This window comes from Eulemur rufifrons, chromosome 19 (genome assembly GCF_041146395.1).
Source record: "Eulemur rufifrons isolate Redbay chromosome 19, OSU_ERuf_1, whole genome shotgun sequence".
NCBI lineage: Eukaryota > Metazoa > Chordata > Mammalia > Primates > Lemuridae > Eulemur > Eulemur rufifrons.
The window spans coordinates 95,231,181-95,254,013 of record NC_091001.1 but is presented as its reverse complement, the minus strand read 5'-3'; the positions used below and the strand labels follow the sequence as shown (position 1 = coordinate 95,254,013).

Sequence of the window (22,833 nt, the reverse complement as noted above, 5' to 3'; positions counted from 1 at the left end):
AGACAAAGGGGGAGTAAGTATAAAAGAGGTCCTTGATTTCCACAGCCCAAACCTGGACTCAGGGTTGGCTGCTGTCAGAGGGCCTCAGGGCTGAGGGCGCCCTCCCCCCTGGCACCTTACAAACCTTGAGAACCAAGCCCACATCAGTGCTGTGGTCCAACCTCTCTCCCCAAAGGGACCCAGCTCCCCTCCAACCAGCCTGAGGGACCCTGGCCTGCTGGAGCTGTCAGGAATGAATGACTTCCCAGGACCCCCTTGGCTCCCTGCCTTCCAGCTTTCTCCTGCAGCCACACCTGGGTACGTGGGGACTCTCCCAGGATCAAGGACCTGGGCTTGAGCATGCCCTGAGATAGGGAAAAAGGAGTGAAGAGATGGGTGGGTTTTAGCCTACATCTGAATGGATATCTGAGGGTGTGGCGCTGGGGGAGGTCACTCCCGCTGAGGGATTCTGCAGTTCCCAAATGGCCAATTCGGTGTCCCCCTCCTGAGGAGTCAGCACAAGGGGTGAAAGATGCAGTGAGACACAAGTTTATTGGTGGAGCTGCAGAGAAGTCCTCCCTCTCTCTGGGATAGCCGAGGGTACAGCACCAACAGAGGGATGGACAAACCCCCGAACAGACACATGGATGGAGCAGACTCAGACCAGAGCACAGCCACACAGGCACAAAGACACACAGGCCACAGCACCAAGAACACACACACACAGAGACAACATCACAGGGCTAGGACACATGGACAAAGTGCAGGCATTGGGGCCCCTGCATAGACAGAGCGAGGGCCACATGGGGAGGGGGCCCCTGCTGACCTCCCCCAGGCATAGGCACAACAACAGCACACAGACAGGCAGATGCCCCCAGCCAGCCAGCCACACAGACAAATGGACTGCACGGAAAGGGGCTCACAGCTCCCCAGACGGTGGGGAGCAGGGACCACGGGCCTTTCACACCCCCCCACTGCACTGAGGCCGGGGAGTTCCTGCCCCTGAATGGTCACGTCTGTTCATCTGACTCCCACCACACTCCCCCCCACACTTTGGTCTTGCCCACTGGGGCTGGGGCTGGGGCTGGGGCTGGGAAGTTTGGCAGGTGGAAGGAGGGGGAGAAGGAGGGGTATGGGCCCAGCTCGGTCCCTTCTCCCTGATCAGGGAGGAAGGTGCTGAGAGTCCAGGGCTGAGCTTGGGCCTGGCAGTGGGGCGAGGACGGGGCTGTGGCTCAGGCTTGAGGGGGCTCCCGGCAGCGCAGGCACTGGGCCATCTCCGGCTGGTACTGCTCAACCTGCAGGGTGCAGCTGGAGAATCCAAACCGGGAGTAGAGCCGTGATGAGGCTTCAGCCAGGACAGCTTCAGGGTCAGCAGTGGAGTCTGTGGGAGAGCGATAAGAGGCAGCATCAGTCCCCAGGGAGTCAGGAACAGGCAGGGGCTGAGATAAGGATGCACGAAGAGGCTGAGGGCTGCACAGCATTAAAGCCACGCATAAATGCGGAGCTTGCTTTTCTTTCTGTACTGTATGAACAGCGTAAAATCGTCAAAGAAAATGTTGGAGACACTCACCCCTAATCGACCATGCTAACACACTAAACTGTTCCTAGTCTTCTATTCTCTTCTGTCTTTGGGTATCAATATTTCAGCAGCCATACCACTCGATTTCCCAGGACAATCCAGATGTTAAATATTCTGTCCCATTGTCCCTCTAGAGTTACCATCAAATATCCCACAAATTATAATATTTTTGGCATCCAAATTGCATGTCTCTGATTGCTTCTTGCATCTGGAAGAAACTCAAAAATCCTTTGTCAGCTCATGAGTCACCATATATATTTTTAATAGTTGAATCATAATGTAGATGTAATTTTATATTCAGCTTTTTTCTCTCAGCATTATACCATAAACATTTTTCCTAGTTGCCATACATTCTTCATAATCATCATTTTTAATAGTTATGTGACACCCTAGAGGGGAGGTGCCATAATCTATCTAGCTGTGGCCCTGTCACTGGACCTGTAGGTACCAGTAATCTTTTAAAGGGTTGCTGGTTCCCTGTGCTATTTCAGAGAGGGTGAAACCTCTGCCAGAATACCATGTCTGGGACTCTTTGTCTCCAACATGCAACATGCACACATATGTGTGTGTGTGAGAGAGAGGAAAGTGAGAGAGACAGAGACAGAAACAGAGAGAGATCAGGAAAGACTGAAACAATCCAGTAATTCAAGCTTTGTGCACGCTGGGGGTAGAGGCACGTGTGCAGAAAGTAATTGGCTGGGGCCCGCGCAGACTCACCAATGGCCAGGTGTGCAGAGGCAACATGGTAGGTGAGCGTGAGGGCCCACAGGTGCAGCTCATGGGTTGCCCGGACTCCTGGCACTGACAACAGTGTATCCCTCACAGGTTCAAATCCCACACTGCGGGGGGTACCTGCAACCAGCACCAGCCATGTCTCACCACAAGGGATGCTCCTGCCAGGGGCAGCCCCCTAGCCTTCACCTCCCCAATCCTATATCCAATTATCCTGTTGACCCCCATGATTCACCCTATGCCCAAATCCTCCCACCCAAGCATTCTCACCACTCTCTTCGGAGAAGAGAGGTGGCCCAGTGCTAGAGGGAGTCAGAGAGGGCCCCAGGGTAGGGAGCAGTGGTTTCTGATTCACCTTCCATGAGGATGCGAAGAACATCCCGAAGGGTGGGCGCCGTGGATCCAAGGGCACAGATGGAGAAGAGGAAGGTGCTGATGGGGTCAGCCGCTTTGTACTGAGGCTATAGAGAAAGAGACCCCTGAGCCCAGCAACCAGGGACCTTTCAGAGCAAGACCTAGGGGCATCCTGATGAATAGGACCTGAGAGGCCCCCGGGAACCCTGTAGAGGGGAAAGGGAACGTGACCCAGGGCTGGGAGAGTCCTGAGGAGCTGGGAGGTAGGAACTAGAGTCGGGGGGGAAGGAGGCTGAGGGTCCTGGGAAGGAGGGGTGGGGTGTGGAGTTGCGGGGAGGAAGGCAAGGCAGGCCCCCACAGACGATACCTTGAAGTAGATGAGGATGGAGGCAGCCAGCACCCCAAGGCTCTGCAGGAGGTCGCCCAGCACGTGCACAAAGGCTGCCCGGACACTGGTGTTCCCCAGCGGCAAGGGCTCCCCAGGCCCCTCCTCTAGCGGTGCATACTCCGCCCCTCTAGACCCATGGCTGTGGGGGGGCCCAGCCTGGTGCAGCACAAAGGCCATTCTGAGGGAGAAGGAGAGCAGCTCAGCCCAGGGGGCCTGCCCTGGCCGCCCCTGCCACTATGTCCATGCCTCCTCCTCCTACCTCCCCCTATTTCCATCCCCAGGAAGAAAACAGCACTGTCCGAGAGAGAGAGAGAGAGAGAGAGAGAGAGAGATATAGAGGATGCGGGCTGGGGGAGAGAATACTGGATTTGGTGCCAGAGACGTGGATTCAGATCCTGGCCTTGCTACCTAAATAGCTATGTGGCTTGGGCAAGTCACCTGGTCACCTGTTGGGATCGATTTCATTAACGGTAAACTAGGGGAAATACTGCCTACTAGGGGTGGTTGTGAGGTTTAAATGAGACAATACTGATGAAAACCCCCAGCAGAGTGGCTGGTACACAGTAGGCCCTTAACAAATGTCTGTTGACACTGAAGTTTAGGTCTCTATCCCAGGCCCTTCCCAGTCAGGCCCAGGGCAGACAGTTGAGAGCTGTGTGTGCATGTTGGTGTGTCTGGCAAGGGAGGGGAGGGCCAGCTCTCCCATGCTGGAGGAAGACCCCTCACTTTGAGCCCCACATGGTGCCTGCTCCACACTGGAACGTACAGCAGATTGGCACAGACTGCGATGCTGGCGGTCAGCAGCATGGCACCCCCCTCGATGTGGTAGTCGCTGTGCAGCAGGCGGATGAAGGCCAGGTACAGGAGGATGCCAGTGACCATCCAGAGGGAGACCACGGAGGCCAGAGCCCCCAGAGTCTCTGCAGGGGGAGACAAGCTGTCAGAGACCTGCTCAGGATCCTGAAAGGTACCCTCCGGCAAGACTGGAGGGTCACCGGTCATGCAGGGGCCTTACCTGAGCGGTGCCAGCCAAAGGTCATGGTGCGGGTGGCTGGACGTGTGGAGAGCCAAAGGGAGAAGAGGCTACCCATCATGCTGCCCACGTCCGCCAGCAAGTGGGCTGCATCGGTCATAATGGCCAGGCTGTGCGCCAAATACCCGCCTGCCGGGGCAAAGTGACGTACAGTGCTGGTTCCACTTAGCAAATGTCAGGTAATATGTGCATACGGGCATGGAAAATAAGTTGAGGGATATACACTAAAATGTAAATTGGGGTTTTCTTGGGTGATGGGATTACAGGTAGTTTTCATGTTCTTCTTTTCACTCATCTACTTTTTCTAGTTTTTCTACAGTGCCGTCTTTTTTTTTTTTTTGAGATGGGGTGTCACTATGTTACCCAGGCTGGCCTCGAACTCCTGGGTTCTTCCCACCTCAGCCTCCCAAGTCACGGGGATTACAAGCATGCGTCACCATGCCCCGGTTACAATGACATAATTTGTTTTAATAACAGGAAAATAGGCCTTTAAAAGCCCAGTTAACACCTAGAAGTCAGCCCTAGCCCATGGGCCCCAGACCTCGGCCCAAATTCCCCTTGGTGCTCTGTCCCTCACCCACTCCCACTTCCTGAGTCCTTGGCACCCAGCACCCCCATCCCAGCCATCCCCATCTCTGCACCTCCACCCAGGAACACCCCCAGGACTCTGAGTGGACAGTGGCTTAGGCAGGTGTCGGGAGGATGCTCTCCAACTTACCCACCACCTCCCCAGCCATGAAGACGAAGCACACAGCACAGGCGGCGTACAGCTGCCTCCGCGCATGCAGCCTCTCGGGGGTGAGGCCCTGCTGTGGCAGGGGGTCCCTGTGGCAGTGGTGGAAGGGCATCTCCACAGGTTTGGGCTCCTCGGGTAGAGGCTCTGAGGGCTCTGTGAAGAGACTGAGGCGAGCAGCACGGTTCAGCCTGGGCCTGGCCCACAGACTGGCCTGCTCACCCCAGGTCCTCCGTGCCCCAGGCTGGCCTCCTCAGACATGGCCCATCTCTCACTCCGTCCCAAGGCCTGTCATACCCGGGAGGCTTGTGGACAGAGGGCCATGTGGGAGATGGGGGCCAAATGAACAAACAGTTCAGACTCCAGCCTCCCTCTCCCTTCCATACACAGAGCCACAGAGTTTCACAGCTGGAAAGCACCTTACAGACAGTCTAGTCTAATATTTTACTAAATAAATTAGAAATGTGAGGCTCAGAGAGGGAGAGAATGTATGGAGGCCACACAGCCAGTTGTTGGTAGAGCTTAGACTAGACCCCAACCAAATCAATTATTAAGCTGGTCACCACAAGGAATACAAAATGAGCAGGACATCCCTTCTGATCTCCAGAAGCCCTTGGTGAACAAGACAAATGTGTACCAAATGCTACGATCCAGAGCAGAAGGTGGTCATTGCCATTAGAGCAGTTAAAGTGCTATCAGGACTCTGAGGAGAGAGGGATAGTTTAATTCTAATGAGGAAATCAAGGAAACAGCTAGAGGAGATAACGTGAGAAAGGCCTTGAAGAATGGGAAGCATTTTGGTAAAGATGGGGTCAACATTCCAGGCAAAGGCAATATGAAGAGAAGCTGCTATGACAGTGTGGAGCTGGACTCCCCACGTGATCCTGGCCTTAGTGCACCTCCCTCCCAGGCCACTCCCACATCCTGCCCCTTCCTCTCTACACATGCAGCTGAAATGCGGCCCTTTAAGAGGGGAGTGGAACGTTGGGACCCAGAAGGTCTGGGACCCAGAAGGTCTGAGATTCCAGGCACCGAGAACTGAGGGCTAGATTCCAGAGCTGAGGTTGGCGTGAGGAGGTATAGGTGCAGACTGTTACGGCTGGGGATGGTAGTGACAGGGGCACTGGATTTGGAGTCTGCGACACATTAACTGGGCCTCAGTCTGACCACAGGCACTCAGCAGAGGCCGCTTTAACTGCATAGTGCCATAAGCCTCCCCTGACAAATAAACGGGGCTGATGGCCTTACCCAGGGATCCCAGAGGTTGGGCTCAGGCTGAGTTTTAGGTTCATTCTGGGCCAATTCTCACCTCCACCACTACCCAACCTGAACCCCTGCAAGGACAGAACCTTCCACAGAATAAAGGACATGAATAGAAAATACAGTACTAGGGGAGGTGTGACGAGATTACCCATGAATGAAAACAATGGCTCCAGATAGAAAAGTGAACACAGCGGCAGAGTGGGGAGGGATGCCTGGGGCCTTCTGGCGAGGAAAGCTCTGCCAAGTGGGTGAATGGAGGTTTGAAGGAGGTGGGGGGGACATTTGGTGCTTGTAGAGAAAATTCAAGTGCTTGTAGGTAGATTGATCTCTCAAATTTCAAAAGCCCCATCCAAGACTTAGAATCTGGTGTGTATGGTTTTCAGAGGAGACAGGGAGATGAAGGTGGCTTTGAAACCCATCCTCATTCGTTCAATGAGGTGTGCCAGGCAGTGTACGCATAACGAAGCCCAGCCTAGTGGGAGAGACAGATGTGAAACAAATGACTTACTATGCAAGGAGAGGCTGGTGCTGGAAGGGTTATGAACAAAGGACTTTGGGGCACAGGGGAGGGAGCACCCACTCACAGGGGGTAAGAACTTCACAGATGAAGATATGTTTAAGGAGATGAGACCTAGGTGGAGAAGGGTGCTCCAGACATGGGGAATGACACCGACAAGGTTTGTGGTGTGGAGTTCAAGTGTGAGGCACCAGGGGAAGGACTAAGGATGAAAGTGATGGGTTCAAAGAAACATACAGGGAGATACATCCATTGCTTGAACCAGTATTTCCTGAGTCCTGAGATGACCTTGCTGATTGGGAGGAAGAGAGGAAAGGAGAGCAGATGGAGGGGTCTAGAACAGACAAGGCCAGAGCCTTCTGGCACAGAGTTTTAGAGGAGGGGCAGGTAGGTTAGGAAGTGCCTCTTGCAGAAAATGCTGCAGGATTTGGTGACTAATGGTCATATGAGAATGAAGACGGGCTGGGAGTCAGAGATGCAGGTCTGAAGAGCAAAGCACGGCTGGGTGGCTTTGGAGCAGTGGGCAAGATGCCTTCTCTGGCCTTGAGGTAGCACACCAGTCACCAAGGTAGCCACCCATCAACAGGCTGCTGCCTTTTGTTCTGCATAAATTGGGCACTGAAGAAGCCTCATTGTTGGTGTGCGGGGGTGTGTGTATGTGGGGTGGCTATATTCTGCTTAGAGAGGAGGAAAGGCTGGTTCCTCTTCCTGGCCCTCTGAAACCCCCAACAAACAACAAATAATATTGAGTAGGAAGAGGGATGAATGAGGTAGTGAGGGGAGAAGAAGCAGAAGCAAAGTCAAAGGAGATGTGAAGAGATGCCAGGGCCACAGCTGAAGCCCCCCCAGCTGCCCAGTCTGCAGGCCCCTGCAGGAAAGGGTCTCCACTCCCTTGTGTTCACCCACTTCCCCGCCCACCCGGGTTTAAGGCCCCTACCCAAGGAAAGAGCGAGAAACACACAGAAGCACCACGTCAGAGACAAAGGGAGAGGGCTGAGAGAGAAACAGAAAGATTGGGAGAGATGGGGGAAGAGAAAAAGCCAGAGACCCTGCCAAATTCCGGAGACAAACGGACGGTCAGCCAACAGACAAAATGGCCAGCGGAGGTGGCCCGGGAGGGCCGGCGCGGCCGCTCCGAAGGCCAGGGCGGAGGGCGCCGGCGGGCACGGGAGGCCGGCGGGACGCGGAGGCGGTTCTCCGGCCGCCCCCGGCCCGCTGTCCCGGCCGCTCGGCGCGCCTCATTTCACACCTCGCCGCCCCCGGCCCCGTCTGTGCGGAGCCGGGAATACCCCCGCCGCCCAGATCGCACCTGCTCCTTCCTTGCCGCCCCCTCGCTTCCCCGCAGCCGCCCGCCTCCCGGGGCCCTGGAAGACCCCCCGCTGAGCCCGAGCCCATCCTAGGACCGGGAGCCCACAGCTGGCCGTGGCTGGAGGTGGTGCCCCGAGCCCGGGCGCGCAGAGGAAAGGACCCGGGGCCTACAGATGGGGCTCCGGGGCGGCAAGGTGTTCCGCCTGGCCCCGGAGCAATGCGGACATCGGGGGCCCCCAGCGCCGGCTGCGGCCCGACGGAGCGGCAGCATCTCCCAGGGAAGTCAGACGCGGTGGGGGCAGCGGAAGGGTCTGGAAGCTTGGGACGCCGGCCCGGGGCCGCTTCGCCGGCCCGGGAGAAAATTAGGCGGCCAGGAGGAAGTGTAGGTGGTTGTAGAGGGGCTGGGGTCGGGGCTGGCTGGGCGGGCTGGCTGGGGCGGGGGACCTCTGTGCTGCCTGAGGGGACAGAGCCAGGCGCGACAGAGCCGGGGCGCAGCGGGGCCGAGGGAGCCGCGGTGCGCTGGGGCGGGCAGCCAGGGCCCGCGCTGAGGGAGACAACGAAATGGACCGAGGGTAGCAGTGTGGCACCCCCAGGCCGAGCGCCAGCCAAGGTCTGTCCTACCTCTTCAAGCGCAGGCCGCCGCCAGTGCCGCCGCGGTCCCGGGGGCTCACCAGACGAGTGGTCTCCGAGCCCCCAGTGGCGGGAGAGGGCTCCATGTCCCCGCTGCCCTGACCGTCTAGGCCCCGACGAGGGAGGGAGAGGCGGGGCCGGCCCCGCGCCAAGTCCAAGCGGCCCGCCGACCCCTGGACTCCCCGCAGGGCCACGGGACCACCAGAGTGGAGGGAACTGCAGCGACTGTGGCGCGTGGAGTCCGAACTGCAGATCCCGCGGCCGCTGGAGCCCCGCCCCGCGTGGAGCGAGCTCCCCAAGCCCCGCCTCCAGGCTCCCCGGCCTCTCTCCCACGCCTAAGCCCCGCCCCGGAGCCGCACCCCCATAGCCAAAGCCCCATTTCCCGACGCCACAGCCTGGCGGGGGAGGCGGGAGCGCCCCCGCCACCCGGGTTCTAGAAACGCCCCATCTCCATAACCCCGCCCCTCGGCGAACTAGCCACGCCCCCACCCAAGTCCCGCCCACCGGTTCCAGGCCAAGCTCCTCAAGCCTAGGGACCTCCCGAACAAACTTCACCCAAGGCACATGGTCCTTTGCATGCCCGTGCGGGGGTATCGCTCCGCCACCCCGTTACCTTGTGGCCCCAGCCCCTGTGCGGAGGCTGAAACAGGTGCAGACCCATTACCTATCTCGAGAGAACCAGAAAGAATGTGGGTGATTGGTGGTGACACGCCCGGGAGTACTGCAGGGATTCCAGCCGGAAACCCCTCTGTGGAGGATCTGGGGTCGGAATTCACAAGCAAAATGTGCTGCCAAGCACTGTACTGCTAATGATCATTTATTTTTATACGGAGACATTGGGTGACAAAAATCTTCCTGCTCTCTTTCAACCCATTATTAACCCTGCTCTTCCGATGAGTAAACTGAGTCCAAGGACATGCAGGCCGTGAATAAAGGGCTCGGACTGGATCCCCATCCTCTTTCCCTCCCGGGGTCAGGACGCTGCAGTTGACTGAAGATAGTGTAGGTCACGGTGCTCTCACAGGCGGGGGCAGCCGGTGGAGTCCATGCCATCTCTCTGGGATCACAGCCACTGTTTATGGAAGGGAGGCTGAGGCTCAGCTTGTGAACTGGTGATTCCTAACCTCCGTACCTGTAGCACCTTCCCGCGTATTACCTCATTTTGCCTCATTTTGGGGAAACTAAAACCCAGGGGAAGGAGCGACTTACAGCAAAGTCGGTGGCCCAGCCTGGAGTCGAAGCTTCAAATGCTCAATGTTCTCTGCCCTTGGCACTTGCCGCCACTGTAGAATGAAAAGGGGGTGGGAACTGGATTGTGCACTCCAAGCTGTGACAGTCTGTGAAGAGGAGGGTCCGTAGGAGGAGGGGAGAGAGTGAGCAGGGATGGGGAAGCGTGGAGGGTGGGAGTGATTAGTGAGCCCAGGCTAGAAACCCATCAACCGTATCCTTCAGAACACACTGGGCGTTCTGAACTGAGGGTTCTGGAGATACACACCTGCCCTCAACATTGTTGTTCCAAACAATGAGCCCGCGCGCGTGCACTTACAAAAACAAAACTGGTGCACGTGCCAAATAGAGTGGTGGAAGTGATGGGGTTAACCTGGGAGAGCTTCGCGGAGGAGGTGAGGCTTAAACGGATTAGGCAAGCTGGGCGGCGGGCTGGCAGGGGAGAATGCTAGGCTCCTGCCAAGGTTTGCGGGCGGGGTGTTCGAAGTGATGTACTGCGCTGTGCAGGGGAACCGAAGGGTCTGCGCGCGCCTCCACCCACGCCACGCTCCTGGCCTCAGGCTGCCTTTGCTCGGCGCCTGCCCCCTCTCTCTTGGCCGAAGGCCCAGCTCAAAGCCCAAACGGGGCGAGGGGGCGACTGGGTGAGGAAGCGAAGGGGGGCTTTCTTCCTCCAACCTCCCCTAGAGGCGTGGGGCTAGAAGGACCTCAGCTACCTCCTCAGGTCACAGGGGGACAAACTGAGGCGGCGAGTGGGGAGGCCACTGGCCAAGGTCACCTCGTTTGCCCGTGTCAGAGCCGGGGTGGGACGCATGTCCCTGCGCGGCTATGCCAGGGCCCAGGGCACGCCCCGCCTGGTGCCGTCGGTTTTCTAAGTTTCCGCACCCGTCCTAGGGCTTTCTCCAATTCTGAGAACCCTGGAGCTGGCTGGGATGCGGAGGGGCCACCGCGCACTCCCAGGCTCTGATGCGTTAGCCTGGCCCAAAGTGGCCGGGGTGAGTGAGCTGAAGAATGGGGAGAAACGGCGGAGCCCTATGCGGAGAACCGGCTTCTTGGCAGACTCAGCTGATGACGACAACAGGGGACAAAACAACAATGGCTTCCTCCGGGATTTCCCTTCCTGCACAGCCCGCCGCGCGCGGACAGCAGCCCTGAGTGCCCGGGAGGGGGCGCAGACGCTGGCACGTGCCCAACCCGCCACCGCTGGGGAGCTAGCAGGCAGGGAAGGGAGAGGCACGTTGGAGCTGACCGCCGCGGAACATGCAGCCTCCAGAAGCCGAGGGCGCCGGCAGTGGGAATTCCAACCTTCGCTTGGAAATTTATGTAAGGAAAGCTTGGCAGCAAAACAAGGTGCTTGCACCTGTTTCTCAAAGAGCCATCAAGTGGCCTTATGAAAATCTTTGCAAAGGGTCCTCGCGAATACCAGGCCTGAGGAAGTCATGCTTCACCTGGACAGGAGCTAGGAAAATGACTCAGGAGTTGGAAGGTCAGCTTAGGGCTGGTGACCTGTATGGAACTGCAGTCCTGTAAGAACTGTTCATTCAACATTTACTCAACATTTATTCCCTGCCATGCAGCCTGCTAGCCTACCAGGGGATTGGTGGTGAACAAGATAGACTGTTACCTCCCCTCCTGACTGTAACTTGACTGCAAGAGACTTCTGCTCTGCAGTCCTTTGTTACTGATTAATCCACTTGCTCTTGCTGCCTGTCCTGTCCTGCCTCAGGTATCAATCTTCTCTAAGGTGAGTCACTAGGCTGCTCTTAGTCCCAAAGGCATGACTGAGGAGAAGCCCTGGATATCCCAGGAAGATAGGTCGCTGCCAGCTTCCAGAAGGCCTCTGTCTGGCAGAACAGGCCAGAAGAGAGGTGCAGGGGGTCCCAGACTAGAAGTCCATGCTGGACCAGTTCATAATGGGAGAGGAGAGCAACACCTACCACTGAGGTCTAAGCTGGGCTAGAGATCTCAGGCAAAATCTGTAATTTAAGTATGTGTGCAGGAGTTAACACTTGAGAGGTCCAAGCCAAGCTGAAGTGTATGGGCAGAGGCAACCTAGAGGTCCAACTTGTACTCCATTCTCTGCTCAGATGTCACCTCCAGGCAGCCTTTCCCAACTTACCCCAGGCTGGGTTTGTGCTGCTCCCCAGTTCTCTCAAGGCTCACTGCGATCATCTGAGCAGAGCACTCACCACATTGTAATGAAATCCTCTGCTTGTCTGTCTCCTCATTAGAGAGCAACTCCCTGAAGGCAGGAATTGCGTCTTTCTCATACTGTGTCCCTAGTGCCCCACTAGTGGCTGGCACATAGGCTCTAGTAAGCCATCCCAGAAAAGAGGAGCTGGGTGTCCGAATGGAAGCAGGATGGAGGAGGGAGGATTTTAGCTGGTCATAGAGAGGATGAGGGAGGAGGCCTTCCCTGGCCCCCATACTAGGTTGGTTCTCTTGTCACACGTGCTCATTGCACACTACATTTTCTTTCTTAGCATTTATCACAGTGTAATTAAACTGTTATTTGGGAATTATTTGTTTCTTCATTTGGCTTCCAGTATACCATAATCTGGTTTTCCTTCTGCTTCACTGACTGCTTATTTTCAGCCCTTTGCTGGTTCCTCCCCACCTACTCGATCTCTTAGTGTTGGATTAGCCCAGGACGGGTCACCCTCTTCTCTTACCTTTACACAGTCACTCCCATGGATTTATCATCCAGTCTTCAGCCTTTAAATACTATCAAGTAACAGCAAAAAGTGACGGTTGTTGAAGCTGGATGTTGGGCACATGGGGAATCACTGTACTACTCTCTCTATATTTGTATGTGTTTGAAATTTTCTATTAAAATGGATTTTTAAAAATGACATCTATCCTGGCAGTGGTAAAGATGAAAAAAAAAAAAAAAGAAAGAAAAAAAGACATCTATATGGTGATGATTCCCAGATCTCTCAGTTGGACTCCAAACTCAAATACCCAAATGTCAGCTTAACATATCTTCTCTAATGTCTAACAGACAGGCACATCAAGCTCCATAAGTCCAAATCTGAGCTCCTGATTGTCATCGCATCCCAAACCTTTTCTTTCTGCAGTCCTCCCATATCAGAACATGGGAACTCCATCCTTCCATTTGCTCAGGCCAGAAACCTTAGGGTCATCCTTGACTCCTCTATTGTCACCCCACATATAAGCTGTCATTAAATCCTGCTGTCACCCTTGTGCAAACCACCATCCTCAGCCTTCTCAATTATTGTAGTGGCCTCCTAGGTGGTCTCCCTGTTTCCACTCTTATTGCCTTATAGTCTGTTCTTAACCCAGTAGCTAAGCAACATAGGTCAGATTTTGTCACTCCTCATCTTACAGTACCAGCCAAAGTCCTAATGGTCTGCAAGGTTCTACACAATTTAGCTTCCTCTGAACTCACTTCATACTCCTCCCACCTCACTCCCCAGCCACCCTGACCTTTGTGTGAGTCCTGCAACACACCAGGCATGTTCCTGACCCAGGGGCTTTGCATTTGCTCACCTCGCTACCAATAATGCACTCTGCCAGATGTCTCACAACGTTCTCACGTACTTCATGTCTTGACTCAGATAACGCCATCTCAGGCCCTCTCTGCTTGTCCTTTTAAAAATTGCAACCTTCCCCCCACAAACATTCTCTTTCTCCATTCCTTGCTTTATTTTTCTCCATAGCCATTATGACCATCTAACATACTATATATTTTATTTACTTTGTTCACTGTCTATCCACTCCCACCAAAAGGTAAGCTCCATGATGGCAGAAATTTGTGTCTGTTTTGTGTGCTGCTGTACCCCCAGCACCTAGAACAGTGTCGGGCACATGATAGCACCCAATAAATATTTGCTGAAGGTCTTGATGAATGTCTGTCTCCCACATTAGGCTATAATCTACGAGGTCAGAAAAAGAATTTGACTGCTTATCGTTGTATCTAAAGTACTAGACATATAGCAGTGCTTGACAGATATTTGTTGAGTAAACAAACGGTGTGAGAGCACCTGTACAGAGGTGAGAAAGAACAGGGATATTTAAGGGGGTGAGACCAATTTGATTGTTATGGAAGGTTCACTTTAGGACAATAGTAAACAATGAGTTTGGAGGGGTGAGTTGGTATAAAGTTGTAGAGTTCATTGCCGGATTTAAAAGGTTGTTTTGCATCCTGTAGGCTATGAGTAAAGCAGTGATAATAATGGAAGCATGGCTTTAAGAGCGTTGATCTGGTGGCAGTATGCGGGATGAGACTGGCAGCAGGGAGAACAGGCAGGGGGATATGGCAAGCTTTTAACTGGGGTACTTCAAGGCTGTGGGAGCTGAAAAGAAGGGACACAGGAAAGAACAAATGATTTTGAAAAATATTAATGAGATTTTTAACCTGAATTTGGGGAAAATAATAAATCTACATCCCAGTGATGCTTGGGTTTTGAACTTCATTATCTTGAAAACAGTCACAACAGTAACAGAAATGGAGAAACCAAAAGGAACAACCAGTTTGGGGGAAAGATGTGGAGTTCAGATTTTAGAGTGTGGTTTTGAGGCAATGGGACACTGGCACGTGGATGACATCAAAGCCTCCCCGTAACAGCAGAATCATGGGTATAGACTGGGTCTCGGATGAAGAGAGAGCATGAGCAGAAGCTAAAGACCAGCCACAGAGAACATCCACAGTTAGGAGGCGAGAGAAGGAAGAGGGCCAGTAAGGAGACAGGAACCTTACCAGAGATGTAGGAGGAGAACTGGAAGCGCGCAGAGCCCAGGAAATGAGAGGACGTGCAATTGGTGGGGTTGAACAGAAAGGAGCGAAGTGATTTAAGGACCAAAGTCTCTTCCCAAAGCATAGCCTGATATTTTTCACTTCAATTAGTCACTCTGCCTGAAATGCTACCAGTTACTCCTTTTGCATTAGTGAGAATTAAGAGGATGTAAGGTATTGTCTCTCTTACCATAATCTAAATTACAGTGTTTTAACCAGATTGCTTTCTACCTAACCGTTAGGGACGAGGTCATTCTATGGAGGCAACAGTTTTATTAGAAATGTTGAAAGGAGAGGAAATGAGAGTGGTAATTTTGGAGTTTCGGCTGCGTGGGGAGGACCAAGAGGGGTGTTTTGGATAGCCAGAGGGCGGCATGAGGGCCCGGGGTGGGGGAACAAGAAATGGGGTTCTAAGAGGGTTCTAAGAGGCTGGGAGAAGGATGTGGAAGGATGGAAAGACACCAATGACAATCTGCAAATCTTACAGGAAAAACCCTGTGTTTTCTCTTCTTCCCAGAGACAAAATGAAAAGCAACTTCTCTCCTTATAAAATTGGGAGGAGATAGGATAGAATTATTACAATAACAGTAATAATGATAAAGCACTTATCATGTGCCAGGCACTGTTCAAATTAAATATTTAATCCTCACAACAATCCTAAGAGGTAGACACTATTACCTTCATTTCACAGCGGAGGCAGGTGCTGTTAGCCTGGCGTTAGGTCTGCAGAGTCTGGGGTTGCAGGTCAGAGAGGACAGGGACATGAAGCAGCCTGTCTAGCTGAAAGCCCTTTACATCCCACCCCAGATGTCTGGCCTGGGGAGGACAGGCAAACAAAACTGGGCTGGTGGGTCTTTGGGTCACATGTAGTGTACATGCCTTCTACTGAGGGAAGAGAGAGCAAGACAACACCAGACTTCACCCATGAGAGGACATGATGATCCCCCACAGCTTTGGGCTGCCTCCAAATCCAGATTTTAAAGTGGAAAGGGAGCTGGTGTGTATGAGGCGCAGTCACGGTGCAGACACTGAACTTGGAGTCAGAAGACTCAGGTTGTGGACATCACTGGGTTAACCTCAAGCAGGTCAATCCTTCTCTCTGGACTGCACTTTCTTCAGTTATATTAATAAAATGAAGGCATTGGATTAGAGTTAAATCTCTGAGGTCCCTTCCAGCTCAAAGACTGTATAATTCTAGGACGAACCTGGTGGTTGAGTGTGACAAATTATGATCGCTCTCTCCCACTGCATATGTTCTAGAGTGTGGTATTTTGAGTATAAATATGCCAATGTCTGCTGTCTGTATGTGTGTGTATTCCAGCTATATTACTAAACTTTAGTTGTTTGTGGGTAAATAAGGGATGCTTCTTGGTTTTCTCCAGGAGAGACCAAATGGCTCTGGGTGGGTAGTAAACTGTAAGATCACTGACTCAAAGTATGGTGGGAGGGCAAACGGTTCAAGAAAAGGTTTTAGTCTGTAATCATTCTTTGGCACAGTTATTTTTGTTTTTTCCATTCAAGTCTTGACATCAACCCTGTGAAATGGCACAGGTTTTCTATAGTGAGGAAAAAGAAACTGTGAGATTAAGTGACTTATCCAAGGTCACACAGCTTGTTAGAGCCAAAGCCAGAGTTACTAGCTATGGCTTCTGACTCCTGGCTCGTGTGTTCTTCCTAGTACTGTGCTGGGTGTTAGAAGAGACCCTAAAAGCCTAAGCAAGAGTGAGACCCCATCACTACAAAAAAACAAAAATTAGCCAGGCATGGTGGTGCATGCCTGTAGTCCCAGCTACTCAGGAGGCTGAGGCAGGAGGTTCCTCTGAGCCAGGAGTTTGAAGTTGCAGTGAGCTACGCTGATGCCACTGCATTCTAGCCCAGGCAACAAAACAAGACCCTGTCTCAAGAAAAAAAAAAAAAGAAGAAGAAGAAGAAGAGACCCTAGGCATAGAAAACAGAATCACTGTCTAGGTGAAGGCAACATGGAGAGCCTCTGACAAAGGATGCCTGGCCAACATGCCTGCTAGATTCCCATCTCTGCGGTTTGCTGGCTGCAGTGTCATTTCATTCAGAGCAGAGCCTCCCAAGACTTAAAGATAATGGCTATTTCAAGAGCCACGAACTGTGATTAATTAGAATGTCAGAGGGCAATGATAAGAAGCAAAAACATTCTGGAGCCTCTGGCAAGATGTGAAAGATGTTTTCTAACTCCTCTCAGAACTGAATTAGCCCTTTTTCATTCTGTGAAGCAGGGATGTGATGATACCACCCCTCAGGGTTGCTGTGAGGACCCAAGGAGATAATTAGGTAAAAGTGCCTCTGAAAAGCCACACAAATGTCTGCTCTTTCATTCAATCAATCAACACTCTTGAACACCTACAATATCCCAGGAACTGTGTTAGGAACTGGAGGAATACAGAATCACGTTATCATCTCCCCTCTCCCCTTCTTTCTCCATCCTTGTTTCTTCTTGTCTAGGGCCATATGAAGGAAGATGGGCACTGTAATCCTGACCAGTTCCCCAGCTAGGTGCTTCTGTCCTAGGGAATTCTTGCTATGGCCCAACCTTCAGACTTACATTGGATCAGCAGAGGGCTCCCTCAGCTGTAGCTCATTCAACAAATCATTAATTCACTTACTGTGAGCCAAGCATGGTTCTAGGTGCTAGAGATACAGTGGTGAACAACCAACCAAGGTCCCTGCCCTCACGGGAGCTCACTGTCAACTGAGGTTGGCAGCCCTTAAACAAATCAATTCGCAAATAAATATACATTCACAAACCATGGTGAGGGTATTAAGAGGTAGGAAGAGAGAAGTAGAACCCAGCTTAGAAGGCCTCTCTGAGGAGGCGTGAAGCTGAGATCCTTGAAGGATGAGAAGTTGGCCACACAAACAGCCTAGGGGAGGAGCCCTCCAGGCAGAGGGAACAAAATGGTCAAAGGCCCTTGAGGTGGGAGGGAACATAGTGTCTTCAAGAACTGGCGGAAAAGCAGTGGGGCAGAGCCCAGAGCAAGCAGACAAGGGTTCTCAACTGGAGTGAGAGGCAGGGGCAGGACCTTGTCAACTGAGGTAAGGAATTCGTTGTAAGTGTATTTCTAATGCTTCTACTCTCTCTTCCCAGCACTAGTGAAGAACTGAGCTGGCTTGTTCTGCTAGTTCTGTCATTCCATGATGGTGATGAAAAGTTGGAGATTCAAGAAATTTGGCATAATAGAAACCACCAAAAAGATTTTCAGCTTTGGCTGGGCACTGTGGCTCATGCCTGTAATCCTAGCACTCTGGGAGGCAGAAGTGGGAGGATCGCTTGAGGTCAGGAGTTCGAGACCAGCCTGAGCAAGAGAGAGACCCCCGTCTCTACTAAAAATAGGAAAACTAGTCAGGCGTGGTGGTGCGTGCCTGTAGTCCCAGCTACTCAGGAGGCTGAGGCAGAAAGATCACTTGAGCCCCAGAATTTGAGGTTGCTGTGAGCTAGGCTGACGCCACGGGCCCTCTACCCCAGGGAACAGAGTGAGACTCTGTCTCAAAAAACAAAACAAAACAAAACAAAACCTAGAAGGGGAGAGGTAAATATGTACAAATAATTGTAATAAAGGGAAGCGAGTGATAAAAGCCACAAGAGGGTTAACAGACAGGTAGTGTCAAAATAATAAAGCTTTTTCAGTTACATGTTATAGGAACCCTTCAGTGCCCCTCTATAGAGAAAACCAACACCACAAAGTGGTAAAAATTATCAGTGATGCAAACACTGCCTCCTGTAGGAGATCACAGGAAGTGAGGCCAGGTGGAGAAAGATGCTCCTATGCACCGCAGGTGGGGGTGCAAACTAGTACTTTTGGTACATTTCCAGGAAGAAAGTTAGCAACAGTGATCAAGGTATTAAAAAATTCACTTTGACCCAATAATTCCATTTCCAGGCATCCATCCTTAGGAAAAAATTAAAGATTTGTTCAAGGATTTCTGATAAGAATTTTCATTATAAGGTTATTATACCATCAAATAGTTTAAAACAGCTTAAATATCCAACCTGGATCACATAATTAAATTATCGTACACCCTCATGATGGAATGGTATTTAAACGAAGTTTCTGAATGAAGCACAGTAGTACTTTTGGAAAAGCTCATGATACCATTTTAAAGGGATGTGTAAACAAATCATTATAATATAATAGGAGAAATGCTTTGACAGACAAGGTGGGAATAACTAGGAGAGAAAAGGAAGGAGTCTTAGGAACATTGACATTGGAGGTGGGTCTTGAATGTTGGGGAGGAGTTTCCAGGTGGAAGGAAAAGAGGGAGACCCCTAAATTCTGAAGAGGACTGGGAAGATAATACACCTCTTGTGAAGGGCTTGCAGCAGCCATACCTCTCGTCTGCCACGGTCGGCAAGCCCACTGCCTTTCCTTAAGTGAGTTGGTGAGTCCTGATGGCCATCAGGACGGGTGGTGCCCCGCGCAGATGCAGCTGGTGACCCCAAGCGCCGGAAGCAACGTTCAGCCGCCCACCCGGATCCCGGCGCTCAGGCTTCCTGTGCGCGAAATAAGTCCCAGGCCCAATGTAGCCTCCCCACCCAGCTTTTCTGTGGGCGCCAAAAACGACCCGGAGTGTCGCTGCAGTGCGCAAGCCCAGTCGGCTGCTGGACTTGGCCAGTGTGAAGTTTCACACCCGGGAGGATGAAGGGTGTGTGAGGCCTACGTGGCTCAAGAGAGGGACTCCTAGGTAAAGGAGCAGGCCCAGCTGGGGAGTCGGCACAGGGCCAGAGGGGCCTTGCCTGGGTTCTCCTTGGCGGTAGGCCCGGCAGGCCTCTATCCGGCTCTCTCTTCCCTCCTTGGGCCGTCCCACTAGTCTCCCCTTTCTGCTTCCTTTTTCAGCCCCTGAGTCATCCTTTTGTGTTCTCCCCACTGGCCTGTCTCTGAGGGGCAGAGGTAGGATGGTTTGAGAGCGGAAGGCTGGGGGAAAGAAGCAAGTCCCTGGCCTGGCTGCAAGCACCCCCTCGGGCCTGGCTTCCAGACACCCAACTTCTCTTATGCAGCATGCAGTTTGGTTTCTCCGTTGGTAACTGTGGATCTTTCCTGACCCACCTGTTCAGGGGCTGGGGCTGCCCTAGTCTTGCAAACCCACCAGTGAGCTTGGAGAGGCCCAGGGCTGTTTACTTAAGATAAAAGGAGCTCTGGACAAAATCAAACTCTTCCCATGACTTTGACCTCTCTTTGGTTATGCCTCTCTAGGATGTGGGATGTTTTGAGGTCTGTGTAGCTAGAGGATGCTCGGAAATGTGAGGGGAAGATGTTTCCTCTTTAAAATTTGAATTTGAATTCCTTTCTGGTCACCTGCACTCTCCTGCTGGTCACCGATCACACTCGCTGTTGTCTTATTCTTTCATCATCTTTTACCTGCCTAGCCCCTGAAAGTAACGAGTTTCCTTTTACTGGAAGTTCACTGCTCCATGCCCTTACCTGTGGAGGTTCTCACAAATGCTTTTTCTCCTCCGGCTCAAAGCATGTCTCAGGTGGAGGAAGCAGCCCGGCGGCTGTCCAAAAGTGGGAGGAGCCTCTATGCAGTGCTGGAACTCAAGAAGGGTGCATCACCTGAAGACGTCAAAAAGGCATACAGGTTCAGACCTCAGCCCTTTGTTAAACCCTGGAGTTTTCCCTTTTAAACCTTTTTCTTTCTACTTTGCTCCCTGACCCATTTTTAAATCCCAGCAAGCCTTCCATTTTGGGGCCAAATGGGGCCATCACCCTCTTAACTGTGGCATGGGAAGGAATTTAGACCTTGGCTCCTTGCCGCCATCCTTTGTACCACATCTCATGCATTCTTTCTGCACTATCCAGAGACCTGTCCCTGTTATTCATCCTAACCCTCCCTCCCCAGCCATTCACCATCCTCCTCCCCACCCACCTTTTGGGTATTGCCTGGGTAGGTCACTGGCCTTGAAGTATCATCCAGACAAGAATCCAGGGAACCCTCAAGCAGCAGAAATATTCAAGGAGATCAACACAGCCCACGCCATACTGAGTGACCCTAAGAAGCGGAAAATCTACGACCAGCATGGCTCATTGGGAATATATCTGTATGATCACTATGGCGAAGAAGGCGTCAGATACTATTTTACTATAAATAGTTGTTGGTTCAAGGTACACAATTCTTCCTAGTCCCTTAAGGAAAGAGGGGTGACCCTCCTCTTCTAGGACAAATGCTTCTGTCCTCTCATTTTCTGGGTGCTGGGAGGATTAAAGCAGGGGGAGCTCAAATGGTCATAATGAAAAACTGCCACACTGAGGCCATTGTCTCCCACCTTTTAGACACTTGTCATCCTGTGTGTACTGCTCACTTGCTGCTGTTGCTGTTGTTGCTGCTGTTTTTGCTGTGGAACACTTAAACCACCTCCTGAGGAGGTTACTAGGAGGAGATACGAACAGAACGTCCAGAGAGAGCCTCCAAGGCCAGGTGAGAACCATAGGCAGGGACTGAGGTAAGATCTGGATTAGGAAGGAGAGAAATGGTTAGGGGTAAGAAAGTCCTGTGAAAATGGCAGGTTAACCCCTAAGTATGGCAGTTTCAAGTCTGGTATTGGGGCAGAGTGAAGAAAGAGAAGGGGATCAATATGTTTCTGTGAGCCTTATGCCACAAACTGACAGTTTCAACGTGGTGTTGGCCTCTCTTGCTAAGCGAAGGAATGGGGTGTGAGAGTATGTCTAGAAAAGACAGTAGTTGAAGACAGGTTTGAGAATGCAGTTTTTTGCATCTAAAAGGAAGATGAAGTGTCTGAGATTATTCTCACCCCAAATAGTTCAACTTTAAAATTGTAGGTTGACTGAACTTCACACCAGTGCCACCTAGTGATGCTAATGAGTACTAGCAGAGTAATGGGTTTCTCATCAGTAAACTAAAAGTACTTACTCTTTATATATGTAATCATGTATATAATTCCATCACAGGAGCCAAAAGTCACTTTAGAAACAACGACTATGACGAAGATGATTAAGAGATGAAGAAGAGTGAGGTATGTAAACTGAAAGGCAGCAATAATTTACAGATAAGAAAAGCATATAAGTAACTTCACATGAGTCATTGGTGCAAAGTTTATATCTTTATAATATGGACTACAAGTGTTTATATTCTTACATATAGGGGTTTGCTTTAAATTCTAGGTTATCGTTCCTGGTTAACAAGGTACTACCTTCTTCTGCCACTAGGTGCTGACCCAGGGAGGGTGCCTTCTGCTGCCCAGTCCACTGGACACATTGAAGAGAGAAGCAAGTAGCCCTGTCCTGACATTGACCCTGATTTAACCCCTCTTCTTTTAAGAATCCCAACTTCAGAAGCATTGATGACATCTGTCCCAGTAAGGACATCATCTCTGCCCATGGTGGTTCCACTGACCCTGGCCGTACGGAGCCACCTGGCTACTCTTGTTTTTAGTCCTGGTCCCAGTTTTAATATCAGAGAGCAGCCCTCCCATCCTTACCCTTATGAGATCTCAGCCAGTGGTGGCAGACTTTTCCTGAGATTCTTTGTCCTGTGCCTGCCTTGTTATTTGAGCCAATGTCAGCTGGCAGAGCCCCTGAGCCCCTTGTGATATCTCTGCCAGGATCCCTATAACTGGACAGGGTAGATTCTGTCTACGGGTCCATGGAGCTGCCACACCAGTTAACTCTCCTTTGTTGCAACTTTGTATAGTGGCAACCCCTGGCATCAGCTCATTCCTAAGCCAAATATACCTTTCTGGGGCCAGTCTCACCTTCTTCTGTACCCATGGCCCTTGGCATTGCCATCCTCATTCCATCATGAGTCGACTCAGGAAAAGTCAGAGTGTATTCGAGGCTTAGAGGTAGTCCCATCTTTGGGTTTTCCTTGGACTTCGGCTATTAGCACAACATGAATGAGCCTTGGTCCTGTGGGTTGACTGAAGTTCACACATCAGTGCCTGACACCCTCCATCGTTTTTATCACATCATATGCAGGCTGATCACCATATACCTTGTTCTTAAAACAGGGGCATGGAATGTGATAAGGAAAAGATTGCACTTGCAGACTCTTTCCCCATTCTCATCTCTTCATGCTGCCTGTTTGGTATCCTCTCTGCATTTATTTCCCATCCACCCAGGGTCAGAGCCTAGTAACTCCTCGAACTTCTCTCTGCGGACTGGGAGAAGGACTAAAGAATGTCAGTAAATAAAAGAGCTTTTGTCTACTCCCAGTGCACACATTGGGCCCAAAAAGACAAATTGTGCCTGAGGTAGAAAAAAAGGCTTATAGGAGACAAAGAAGACCAGTGCTCACAATTGGGACAGGCCTGGTTTGGATAGTTGGAGTCCAGGACAACTGGACTTGGGAGCC

The 22,833-nt window shown here is 51.8% G+C and overlaps 2 protein-coding genes across 2 annotated transcripts; one reads left to right on the top strand and one right to left on the bottom strand.

Moving 5' to 3' along the window:
* Positions 1-1,211: 1,211 nt before the first annotated feature.
* On the bottom strand, positions 1,212-8,602 carry SLC30A3 (solute carrier family 30 member 3). The gene is made up of 8 exons (XM_069494838.1): positions 8,508-8,602; positions 4,784-4,965; positions 4,048-4,194; positions 3,799-3,952; positions 3,012-3,210; positions 2,646-2,751; positions 2,276-2,410; positions 1,212-1,360 (listed from the first exon to the last, which is right to left on the bottom strand). The coding sequence occupies exons 1-8, from the start codon at positions 8,600-8,602 to the stop codon at positions 1,212-1,214; spliced, it is 1,167 nt and encodes a 388-aa protein (XP_069350939.1).
* Positions 8,603-19,990: 11,388 nt separating this feature from the next.
* Positions 19,991-21,757, top strand: DNAJC5G (DnaJ heat shock protein family (Hsp40) member C5 gamma). The gene is made up of 4 exons (XM_069493885.1): positions 19,991-20,103; positions 20,414-20,627; positions 20,796-20,940; positions 21,690-21,757. Exons 1-4 carry the CDS (start codon positions 19,991-19,993, stop codon positions 21,755-21,757), a joined length of 540 nt encoding a protein of 179 aa, XP_069349986.1.
* Positions 21,758-22,833: the final 1,076 nt, after the last annotated feature.

What these genes read in the sequence shown, in the direction of transcription:
- DNAJC5G (XM_069493885.1), top strand. Translation starts at nt 19,991, where the DNA reads ATGTCTCAGGTGGAGGAAGCAGCCCGGCGGCTGTCCAAAAGTGGGAGG. An exon ending in GACGTCAAAAAGGCATACAG is followed by an intron (nt 20,104 to 20,413) that starts GTTCAGACCTCA and finishes TTGCCTGGGTAG; the next exon opens with GTCACTGGCCTTGAAGTATC. An exon ending in TAAATAGTTGTTGGTTCAAG is followed by an intron (nt 20,628 to 20,795) that starts GTACACAATTCT and finishes CCCACCTTTTAG; the next exon opens with ACACTTGTCATCCTGTGTGT.
- SLC30A3 (XM_069494838.1), bottom strand. Translation starts at nt 8,602, where the DNA reads ATGGAGCCCTCTCCCGCCACTGGGGGCTCGGAGACCACTCGTCTGGTG. An exon ending in CTTTGGCTGGCACCGCTCAG is followed by an intron (nt 3,953 to 4,047) that starts GTAAGGCCCCTG and finishes CTCCCCCTGCAG; the next exon opens with AGACTCTGGGGGCTCTGGCC. An exon ending in TCTTCGCATCCTCATGGAAG is followed by an intron (nt 2,411 to 2,645) that starts GTGAATCAGAAA and finishes TGCTGGTTGCAG; the next exon opens with GTACCCCCCGCAGTGTGGGA.